The 12,129-nt window shown below is 50.9% G+C and overlaps 1 protein-coding gene across 2 annotated transcripts in view; it reads right to left on the bottom strand.

Moving 5' to 3' along the window:
• UBE3A (ubiquitin protein ligase E3A) overlaps positions 1 to 12,129 on the bottom strand; it is an 80,108-nt gene that overhangs the window by 6,311 nt on the left and 61,668 nt on the right. For both annotated transcript variants that reach the window (XM_029083015.2, XM_029083016.2), the window contains exons 7-9: positions 7,041 to 7,185; positions 1,807 to 2,012; positions 605 to 769 (exon numbers count right to left, since the gene is read on the bottom strand). In XM_029083015.2, the coding sequence (XP_028938848.1) occupies positions 605 to 769; positions 1,807 to 2,012; positions 7,041 to 7,185 (516 nt within the window). The remainder of the gene's footprint in view (positions 1 to 604; positions 770 to 1,806; positions 2,013 to 7,040; positions 7,186 to 12,129) is intronic.

Consider the following 12,129-nt stretch of genomic DNA (forward strand, 5'->3'; position numbering starts at 1 on the left):
CCTGCCTTGGAAATTTCAGAACGTCGGCATATCTTATAGTCAGGAGCAACTTAAGAGCAGATGAAGTTTCTTTCTGAGGTTTCCGTGACCTTGCAAGGATGCTAAAAGCTACAGAAAACCCCTCAGGCCCGGGGGGGGGGGGTCCCTTGCTGGTTAGAAGGGGTTTCTTTCCACGGGGACTAATGTCCTCGGGAAAATCGGCCGGGATGTTGGTCGTCCTTCGGAAGGGTCACCGTTTCAAAGGCAGGAAATTGCCTCCTTGGGCTCTCGACTTGGAAACCAACTAAGGAGCTTTCGAAAATTGGGTCCGTGGGCATCTTTATCGGCGGTACCTATACGAACTCCAAGAAGTAGTTCTCTGAAAGGATTAACCGCGACTCGCTCTAACAGCGGGCTAAGAAACTCCAAATGACCCTCCCGGCCGAGCCAAAGAAAATGCTTTAAAAATGCGACGGGCCATTCGCCCGGGGACGAACAGGTTATTCGTTCACGAAGATTCTTCACGCTTGCGATGCCGGTCTAAAGAAGAGTTAGCGGAGACGTACTGACGTTTTGGAAGGGGCGGAAATAAGAAACCCTTAGAAAACAAACCGCTCTGAATTACCTTCCTGTTTTCATTTGTAATGGGGATCTTATCTCCATTTTCCTTTAGGTCATACATCATTGGATTGCCAAAGAGATCTGTCTGGGAGATCTGGAAAGTGATCATCATATCATCTTCCACGCTTCCCTCGTACTCCAGTAAATCTTTCAAACTCTGATACAGAACCTGACAACCAAAACCAAAAATTGGATTCATTACCAACAAGAATCACATCGTCATTAAACACCCCGCCTGGAAGAAGGGGCGGCAAGTTATCACGGGCAAGGCGGGACTCCAGGCGGGTGCTGAACCGCTAAAGCTTGTTGGGGGCGGGGGATGCGTCTGTTTATTGTCATCGTGCACTCTCCCAGGCGCTTAATACAGTGCTCTGCACACGGTAAGCGCTCAATAAACACGACTGAATCCGAACAGTCCAAACCCCCGTTACGATCGGAGTCCGGCTGGCCGGGGAGAAGCCCTCCCATTCAGATATCTTGCAGCGGTAACAGTCATCGTGGTAATTCCTGACCTCCCGCCGTCTCCAACGCACTGCACTAGACACCTGGGCTGGGTAGGTTCGTCGGAACCGGGAGACGCTTTCCCTGCCCGTGAGGAGCTTAGGCTCTGAAGGGGGGAGGGAGGCATAAAAATGCATTCAAATAGAAGGACCCTAATAAAGGCGTGTTCACCTGCGTGGCCTAGTCCACCACATAATCCAACAGAGGATGCGAAAGAGAGTGAAAGCTCCTGGTGGAAAAGGAACTTGTCAACCAGCTCTGTCGCACCGAGCTCTCCCAAGTGCTTAGGACAGTGCTCTGCATTCAGTAAGCACTTCAAAAATACCACTGACTGACTGATTAGCAGTGGCCTTTGGGTCGATTCGCAGGTGTTGGGAATGAAGCGAGGCCAGCTGGTTGAAGGCAGCAATTTAGGAAACGCGGGCAGGGCTCTGCGGGAATCGGCGGGGCCTGGGAGGGGGGGTGTAGTTCCAAACCAGGGGAGCGGAGGGGGGAGAGCTGCGGGCGGGGCTGCCATGATCTGAAAATTCATCTCGTCTTGGGGGCCCCCTCTGGGACCCCAAGTGGCGCCGTTAATGGGCTCGTGCCGGGTTTCGGCACTATACGCGTTCCGTTCTCAATGCTGATTTTCTCTCTAAATGCTATCTAATGATTCAGGGTCCCTGGAACCCGGAGCAATAGAATCAAAAGACATCAAGTACTTACTGGGTGAGAGTCGGCGAGATCCCGGAAAGTTCCTTTCTTCCCCATTAATTTCCTGTAGACAACCATGGGAAAGTGTACGTCCAGAATACAGTTATTGTAAATCGCCAGACCCAACACTATGCCAATCAGGGTAAACTGACCCTCAGTTTCAAAAGAGGATGGATTGAACCAAAATAGCTTGGTAGACTCCTCATACGTGAACATACCTATAAGAAACAATTTCAAACCAGACATTACTTCCAAATTTCAAGAACAGGGTGGCCGGGGGCGGGGGGAGAGGCAAAGAGGCAAAGGGAGACCTACGCAAATGTAGATCTTTAAAGACACTCTCAGATATAAGTGCAGGTACGCTTAATATCCCGTTTTGGCAGTCAGCGTTCGGGAGATTAAAGGTCCTACTGGGTGGGGAAGAGGGCGGAAGGGTGGAATTTCAGGAAGGTGAGGCAAACGTGTGGTAAAAAGTGATTCTAGCAGTATTTGCCAGCCTGCCTCAAGGTCACGTTTTCTATCTTTCAGGGCTCAGTCTGGAAAAAAGGCCCCGGCACGGGAATGTAGCCGGCAGTCGGGAGGACCCAGGACCCAGTGAGAAGGGTGAGGCTGAGGAGACAGGAGTGAGAAGAGCGGAGTCACGGCTTCTTCATTTCACTATCAAGTGCCTTACCCACCCTCCCTTTCCAAGTTAATGTCCTCCTCTCCCTTCTGCCCCTAAACTTTACCAGCTCATGGGAAGAGTTTCTCAATAAGCAGGGACAAGCTTCTGCTCCACTACTTGCCCTACCTGGAATCTGTTTTTATCGTCTTCCACCTCCTGTAGAATGTAAACTCCTTTTGGGCGGGGATGGTGCTTATCAACTCGCCTGCACTGTCCCAACACTCAATATCGTGCTCTGCACACGGGAGACACTTAAGTACAGTGCTTAGTAGAGTACCTGGCACATAGTAAGTGCTTAACAAATACCACTGGGGGAAAAAAAAATGAAATAAATACCACCAATTGACTGACAGTCACTGGAAAGCTGTTTACTTCACCCAGAAGAACTGGTACAGAAAAGGTCTAATAGGTTGAGGTTTGAAACACTGCACCTGTTGCCGTTTAAAGCACGGATTATAAATTGCATTCCCAACTGTTGGGGGCTAAGTCCCTCTACCTTGTAAGACCAAGGACTTTCTGAACAAATGGGGTTCAGGGTTGATCAGTGGAGACCCTCACTTTTCTTGCTGGTCCCCTATGGGGCCTAATTCTCCCCAAAACGTCTCTCTCCATGGGCTAATGGCCCAACAACTCCACGTCCTTTTCTGCTGATTAACGCACCGCATTTACTGAGCATCTAAAGTAGGTACCAAGCGCTTGGGGGAGTACAACAGAGTTGGAAGACACGTTTCCTTTCCTTTTCTGAGGAAGTGTCCCCTCCCCGGTCCTTCTCACGAACGGCTCACACACACGCTTTGGGCATAGAGGCCGAGATGAGGTAGAAGAATGTGGAGAGTGGTTAGGCAAAACCACGGCTAACCCCAAACTGCAGGGCGTGGGAGACGAAATGGTATACGAAGAATAGTGAGAATGGCTACTCAAAACCATGGCTTGGGAAGGGAACGCTTTTAATTGAACTTCTCAATTTTCCATTTTGGCTCTTTTTTTCTTTCTGGTAAAAAGAAAACCACCCCAAGATGCCTCTGGTTTTCATCGTGAGAAATGAGATGATAAATTGGCTTCAGCTGGTGGGAAGAAAAAAAAAAAAATCCAACCTAACGTCTCTAAAATAGATAAATTTGCTCCCTCGGAGTTTAACAGGCAAGTTACCGCTGAGTAGAAACTTCATATAAAAATTTCCTTAATTGAATCACTTCTCTGTCTCAGTCACAAAGGAGAGGGTAGAAGACAGGCACTTCATATTAAAACTGGGGAACAATGAGTCCCCAAAATGGATTTTTGCCCGTCTGAAGGTCAGGTGTGGAGGTGACGGTAAGAAGAGCCATCCGTCGTCAGGTAAGGGTGGAAAACCTACCAGCTTTAGAGACCTGAAGTGTCTAATTTTTCCTACGGAGTGGGCTGTGGGACATTTTAGGGCACCTCTTAAGAGGTGCTCTGCAGCTCCAAGGAAGAAAGGCACCAACACATTACCCACTCGTCCACACATCGGAGAGGGATTTCAGGAGGAACGTTTAAGAAAATGCTACTGAGGGTGCTTTGGAGAGTATCACAATTAAAACGGTTATTTAGGAAGCCTCCAGCAGAAAGCAGCAACCAGGCCTCTGGTTTATCCTCTGTAATTTCGGGCCCTAACTCCGTACTTTGTCCCCGGTGAATGAACCGGAATGACCGCAGGGAGGAATGGAGATATGGAGTATCTGTTGCCGATTTGTAGACTCCAAGCGCTTAGTACAGTGCTCTGCACGTACTAAGCGCTCAATAAATACTATTGAATGAATGAATGAATGAATGAATACACAGAGCTAGAGAGTAACATCTATCATTATCTCTTTACCACTTCCAGCATCCGGCATATTTTGTGCCTGATTTAATCCATTGTGCTTATTTACTGTGTGCAGAGCACTCTACTAAACACCTAGAAGAGTACAATACAGCAGAGTTGGTGGATACATTCCCTTGCCATGGGCTAAGAGTCTAGAGAGGGAGACAGACAGTATTATAAACAAATTACAGCTATGTACATAAAGTGCTGCGGGACCGAGGGGTGAATAAAGGGTACAAATCCAAGCGCTAGGGTGAGTGGGAGAAGAGGAAATGACGGCTTAGTTGGGGGAGGCCTCTTGGAAGAGATGGGCTTTTTCAACGAGGCTCTGAAGGTGGGGAGAGTGTAAACGTCCGTTGGAAATGAAGAGGGAGTTGCAGGCCAGAGGCAGGACGAGGACACGGGGTCAGTGGTGAGACACACAAGACTAAGGTAGCATTAGAGGAGCGAAGTGTGCGGGCTGGGCTGTAGGAGGAAATCAGGGAGGGAAGGTAGGAGGGGGCAAGGAGATCGTGTGCTTTAAAGCCTGTAGTAAGGAGTTTCTGTTTGATCTGGAGGTGGATGGACAACCACTGGACGTTTCTGAGGAGTGAGGAAACATGGAATGAAAAGGTTTTTAGAAAAATGATCCGGGCAACACAGTGCAGGATGGACTGGAGAGGGAGGAAGACAAGAGGTGGGGAGGTCAGCAAGGGGGCTGATGCAGCAATCAAAGCAGGACAGGATAAATGCTTGGATTAACACGGTAGCGGTTTGGATGGAGAGGAAAGGGTGGATTTCAGAGATGTTACAGAAGCTGAACCGACAGGATTTGGTGACAGATTGAATATGTGGGTTGAATGAGAGAGATAAGTTGAGGATAATAATGATAATGGCATTTGTTAAGCACTTACTAAGTGCCAAGCACTGTTCAAAGTGCTGGGGGTAGATACAAGGTAATCAAGTTGTCCCACATGGGGCTCACGGTCTTAATCCCCATGGTACAGATGAGGTAACTAAGGCGCAGAGAAGCTGAGTGGCTTGCCCAAGGCCACCCGGCGGACAAGTGGCGGAGCCGGGATTAGAAGCCGGGATTAGAGGATAGTGCCAAGGTTATGGGTTTGGGAGACAGGCAGGATGGTGGTGCTGTGTACAGTGATGGGAATGTCAGGAGGAAGACAGGGTTTGGGTGGGAAGATACGGAGTTCTGTTTTGGGCACGGTAAGTTTGAGATGTCCACGGCTCGTCCAAGTAGAGCTGTCCTGAAGGCAGGAGGAAATGAGAGACGGCAGCAAAGAAGGGGGATCGGGACTGGAATATTAGATTGGGGAATCACCTGAGTAGAGGTGGTGGTTGAAGCTACGGAGCCATCGAGTCCTCCAGGGGAGTTGGGGGTACGCGGAGATCAGAAAGGGACCCAGACTGAGCCTTGAGGGGACGCCCATAATTGGGGGCGGGAGGCAGAGGATGAGAGGCCAGAGAGATAGGAGGAGAACCGCAGGACAGCGTATCGGCCGAAAACAAAAAAATTCACCATCGCTAGTCTCAAGGTTACTTTGGGCCCCAACAAGCGGTAGGTATTCTTTCTTACGCACGGATCCATAGATTATGTATTCACATTAATGTCTGTCTCCCCCTCTGCTCTGTAAGCTCGTTGAGGGCCTGGGACATACGAATCTATCAACACTGTCCTCTCCTAAGAGCTTACTACAGTGCTCAGAACAAGGCAGGCGCTCAATAAATACCCCTGACTGATCAACATAAGAGCTGACAGTCATCGTCTTGCCATCAAAACGATTGGAAACGGGCCCTCCAGCTCTAGTATGCAAATGTGAATTTTTTTTTTTTTTCGAATCAAGAGCAGATGATGATGATGGTGACTATAATGAAGTCTCTGGTCAGAAGGAAAACCTCGGTCCAGTCCCGAGAGTGGGCAGCCAAAATAGATCCATCATAGGCTTTCTTTTTAGTAATCAAATACCTGGGTTTACCTGAATCCTGAGACGGCACTGGCCTTATCAATCCATAAACTCCAGTGCCTTCTCTCTCTCCGCCTCCTGTTTTGCTCACTTTAATGCCACCGTGACTTTCACCAGGGGAAGAAGAAATAAAGTTAATTTCATCCCTCTTGGTGGGGCCTGGGTTTCGGAACTAGAGAAGACAACAGAGAGGACTCCTCCTGCCGCCCCACCGAAGAAGGACTTGTACTGGCACAAGTTTGTTGCAAGTGATCCTGGGTCTTTTTTTTTTTTTTTTTTAATTAAGCAGTGTGGCCTAATGAAAAGAGCATGAGCCTGAAAGTCAGGGGACCCGGGTTCACAATCCCGGCTCTGCCACCTGTCTGCTGTGTGGCCTCGGGCAAGTCACTTAACTTCTCTGTGCCTCAGTTTCCTCATCTACAAAATGAGGATTCAATACCTGTTCTCCCTCCCTCTCGGAAGGCGAACCTCACGCGGGCCGGGGCGGCTGGGTCGACTTGGGTGTTTAGCAGAGTGCTTGACACATAGTAAGTGCTTAACGATGACCATTACCATGATTACCATGTGAACAATTTTGCCCATCCTGAGAAACCAAACTTTTGGCCACAGAACACTCTGCCAAAAACCCCCCAACCCAGTCTTGACTTGAGAGCTGGATGAACTGCAACCCCCGCCATCAGAGCGAATGCACACAGCACACGGTGGAGTCAGAGGTAAAATTTCCCTTAATCCACGAGAAGCAATACAGAGAGAAGCCGAGTACAGACATTTTAGCGGGGTGAGCGAGTCACCAGATACATACCAATATCTGGGTTGAAGATCTCCTCCACAACCAGCTGAAAAAACTCTTTGGAAACACCTCCTTCATCTACGCCTTGCTCTCCTTCGAATTCCACATACAACTGCTTCTTCAAGTCTGCAGGATTTTCCATGGCGATCATCTCTAGCTAATAGGTGAACAACATACACGTGAGAAAAAAAATGATTGCCGCACTACGGTGAAAGTGAAACAAAAACGAAGTTGGGGCTTGGGGGGGGGGGGGAGGAGGAAGAGAGAAAGAGAGAGAGAAACGTACGTAGGGTAGTCGATTTTTACGAACGTGAATGGCGCAGTTCACACGATCGATTCCCTCAGGGGTTAAGACGACAGATGCTCCCAATTTGTTACTCCAACTTTTTTTCTACAGGGCCAGGTAGGGGACACTGCACCAGCAACAGGGGAGGGACTTGGGTAAAACTGGTGAGGGGCTGGCCACGGGGAAGCTCACTCACGCGTGCTGGCCTGGAGCCTTTCAGCTCTAGGGGAGGAGCACGGTTCTCCCTCCATTCTCGACCCCGCTGGCCCTCCCTCCAACATCCGTGCCATTTTTAGAACAGGAGGCTGGCGGCGGTTCTAAAAGTAGCAGTGGTTGGATTTCACTCCGGAGCCCCTCCCTAGGCCACAGACAAGTCGGAAGACCACTGGGCTAAGCCAAACCAGTTCTGTCGGCCGGGCTTGGCCCGCCTCTCGGAAGGGCGAGGAAACGGCCCGCAAGTGGGCTAAGGACCAGCAGTTCCTTGACGAATCTGCCAGAAACAAGGTAAATTAGGCAGGCAGATCTTGTTTTCATCTCCATCTGTGAGTTTAAGGTGACTCTGCCGGGAGGGCGTGGCATCCATCGCACCAGAAGATCACGAGACACCGAACAAAGACGAAACGCCCGGCGCTCAATCCTATCCTAGCACCTACTCTGAACCAGCGAGGAGCCAGCGGGCAATGCCACGGGACAGCAAGCCGCAGGCCCCATTCAAAGCAATGACGTCCCAACCGGCCGAAGTGAGCTTTCGTTCTTCCTAGAGTTCCCCTGCCTGGATTCGGCGGCCACCTCGGTCTGGCTTGGGCCGTAATTCACGCCGATCGTTCACGTAAGGCTCGGAAGGATGGCCGGCACTGATTTCTCACAGCTAAGTCACAGCTCCGGCTAAGTTCATCCCTCTTGGGCGGCGCCTGGGTTTTGGAACTAGAGGAGACAACGGAGAGGGCTCCTCCCGCCACCCCACCACAGAAGGACTTGTACCGGCGCAGGTACGGTGCAAGTGATCCCGGGACTGGCATGGCTGAGCCCACCCCGTTTCGGTCTCAAGCCGGGGAAGAGGCAGCTTCCGGAAGGCTCGGCCCGAGGGGTGGGATTCACGCTCCTGTTCCTCCCTCAGGTTTGGGCAACCCAAGGGCACCATCACCAGTGGCCACCTCTCTAAGGCTCCGCAGCACTTGGAGATCCCCCTCTAGACCGTCAGCTTGTTGTGGGCGGGGCACGTGCCTGCCTAGCGTACTTAGCGCAGCGCTCGGAACACGGTGAGCACTCAATAAATACGATCGATCGATTCCACCTGGACAGAAGCACACCGGCCCAGGCTTTCCGCCGACTTCCTCGGTCCAGGAAAAGAGGCCGCCGGTTACGTCTTTCCCTTGCGACCGGCCGAGGACTCCCCCGTCGTTGTCACTCCCAAGGTCTCTGAGGGCAAGGAGTCTGCCCCGGCAGGATCTGGCACCCTTCTGGAGAGGGCACATCGGCTGTTTTGCCAAGGCCACAACTCTGTCCCTGGCTACCAGCAACCCAGCACACGGGAAGCAGCACGGCGGAGCGGATAGAGCACGGGCCCGGTCATCGGCCAGTCGTGGGTTCTAATCCCGGCTCCACCACTTGTCTGCTGTGTGACCTTGGGCGATCACTTCACTTCTCCGGGCCTCACTTCCCTCATCTGGAAAATGGGGATTGAGACTGTGAGCCCCGCCGTGGGACATTTGAACCGACCCATTTGCTTGCTTCTACCCCGGTGCTTGAGTACAGTGCTCGGCACACAGCGAGGGCTTAACAAATACCAGAATTATTATTATTATCACCCCGGCTGCCCTGGCCTGGCATCCAACCTCAGAATAGCCCCGATTACTGTTTGGCTAGAGACCTCACTTGGCTGAGCTTCAGGGGAGGAGGCTTGGCATTCTGGCCCTGCTAATGACTCAGTGAAAGGCTGTAACGCTGCAAGCTATAACGCTGATCAGGTATAACAGATCAGGAACTTGCAATAGGCGGGACTTGAGAGACTGCAATACAAGTCAGAGATGCTGTCAAGGGCCCTCATACCTTGTCTCTTCTCACTCCTTCCCTTATCCTCTTCCCGTTATCGCTACGCTGAATTCTTATGCGACCTATGTGACAGCCCCACCCGTTGTAACGTTACCAAAAGATGCAAACAAGAGGGATAACTGCGCTAGTAAATACGGCACTTAGCGAATAAAAGTTACTTGCTCAAGAAAGGAAGACCTACCGACCACCGTGTCTTCCTCCAAGATTTCTCTCGGTATCCCGTATCTAATGCATCAGGGCACTTAAGAGGGTCGTTTGGACATTCTGGACTCTCCAAGTTGGACTGCAAAGCTGCTAGCTTGGCTTCGGCGTATTACACTTTTCGTCACTTACCGTGACCAACACCTCTTATTTAAGAACATTCCGCTTTATTCAATACTACATCTAACCCAGTCGGTCTCGAGAAGTAAGGGAACTTTAATAACCCACCTGGAGAAAAAGGAAGTAATCTTCTGTCCCAAGAATAAGGTAAGCACCATTCACGAGTTCAACAGAATCAGTCGAAAGTGGCATTAAAACTATGTTTTTTCAGCAGCACAGGCATATCCCATTACACGACACACAATACTCAGACAACTGATTCTTTACCTCAGTTTACGGACCCTTCGAATACGTATAACCTGGGGGGATACAACCAGGGTTGTTCGATATTTGTTTGATATTTTACGCCGGGTTCATTCATTCATTCAGTAGCATTTATTGAGTGCTTACCATGTGCACAGCACTGTACTAAGCGCTTGGAATGTACAATTCGGCAACAGATAGAGACAGGTTTACAACATCCCCATCAATGAAACAGTTAAGACCATAAGCTCCTCTATTTGAATAAAATCAATCGATCGGATTTACTGGGCACTTACTGAATGCGGAGCACCGTACTAGATGCTTGGGAGAGTTGGCAGACACACTCCCTGTCCAAAATGAGCTCACGGTCTAGAGGAGGGGCCAGACGTTGATATAAATAAACTGCGGACGCGTACGGAAGTGCTGTGGGACGGAGGGCGGGGTGAGTCAAGGGTGCAAATCCGGAATGGAAGAAGGGTTTAGTCAGGGGAGGCATCTCGGGGGAGGTGTGTTTTTAAAAAGCTTTGAAAGCGGGGAGAGTGATCACCTGTCAATATGAAGAGGGAGGGTGTTTCAGGCCAGAAGCGGGATGTGGGTGAGTGGCCGGCAGTAAGATGGACGAGACTGAGGTAGAGCGAGTAGGTTGTTATTAGAGGAGTGAAGTGTGCGGGCTGGGTGGTAACGAGAGAGTAGCGAGGTGGGTTAGGAGGGGGACGAGACGATTCAGTGCTTTAAAGCCGACGGTAAAGAGTTTCCGTTGGATGCGGAGATGGATGGGCAACCGCTGGAGAGGTTCCTGAGGAGTGGGGAAACACGACCTCAACGTTTCTGAAGAAAAATGATCCGGGCAGCAGAGTGCAGCAGGGACGGAAGTGGGGAGCGACAGGAGGCAGGGAGGTCAGCAAGGAGGCAGACGCGGTAATCAACAATCTCTTCTGTTAATGAAACGTACGTCGCCTCGCTTCTGTTTAGTTGCCATTGTTTTTACGAGATGTTCTTCCCCTCGACTCTATTCGTCGCCATCGTTCTCGCCTGTCCGTCTCCCCCGCTTAGACCGTGCGCCCGTCAAACGGCAGGGACCGTCTCTATCTGTTGCCGACCTGTCCATTCCAAGCGCTTAGTACAGTGCTCTGCACATAGTAAGCGCTCAGTAGATGCTATCGAATGAATAAATCCTATTGAATGACTAATCAACGGGGAAAGGATCCGCGCTTGGATTAAGGCGGTAGCACTTCGGGGTGGAGAAAAATAGATGAAGAGGCTCTGGTCCCTCACCCACAGGCTAGGATCCCGTATCCCCAATAGCTGAATCGTGGAGAACGTTTTCCCATAAACTTTACGTGACACAAATGAACCGCGGCTGGCTGGCGCGATGACCGGAGACAGGCCAAAATTACGCCGCAAATCTCTCCCTCATTTGTCCCCTAACTCTGGCTGATGGGTCTCTGCCCCGCTCTACCTGTATTCTAGAGCGCGAGTGAAAAACAAACGTAAAAAAACCCTCAATATTCGGCCCTAACTAAGGTGTCCGCACCCCTCCACGCCAGCCCAAGTCACAGGGACGGGGAGGGGGACCGACCGAAGCAGACCGGGGATAGGGGAGAGAGACGTCTCCTTCCGGATCGCCACCGCTGCCGTCCATCCCACCCCGTCCTGCTGACTGCAGGGAAAGGCAGGGGGAGTAGAGGTGGCTAGAATTAAAATTCAAGACAGAAAAAGAGAAAGAAGATACTGTAAAACGCGCCGGGAGCGTGCGGGAGACTGTGGAGACGCGATGAGTTCGGCGGGTGGGGAGGGAGGAGAGGAAAGCGGCCACGAGGGCGTATGACAAACCAACGGCGATCGGCCGTAATGGCGGAGGTGAGCAGGCGCGGGACGGGGTAGCCGGGAAATAATACAGGTCACGTAGCGGGGTGTGCCTAACGCAGGGAAGGCCCGTATTTAGATTACGCACCCTCTTTGGGCCGGAGGATATTTCTGAACGATGCAGTCAATCTTCCCCAGCACTCGGTGCACAGTGCTACCCGAAAAGAATACACGATAAGAGAGCGTGGAGAGATCAAGTAGCCGGAAAAGGTTTATCACAAGTCAGGCTGCTGCCAAGACTCTTTCACCTTTAAATGATTTTAATGGACATCCCAATTTCACTCGAAGGTCGCTGCCAAGGTATCCGCAAGCAAACGAAGACTGGTCAGGCGA

Source organism: Ornithorhynchus anatinus, chromosome 18, assembly GCF_004115215.2.
Source record: "Ornithorhynchus anatinus isolate Pmale09 chromosome 18, mOrnAna1.pri.v4, whole genome shotgun sequence".
Classification (NCBI taxonomy): domain Eukaryota; kingdom Metazoa; phylum Chordata; class Mammalia; order Monotremata; family Ornithorhynchidae; genus Ornithorhynchus; species Ornithorhynchus anatinus.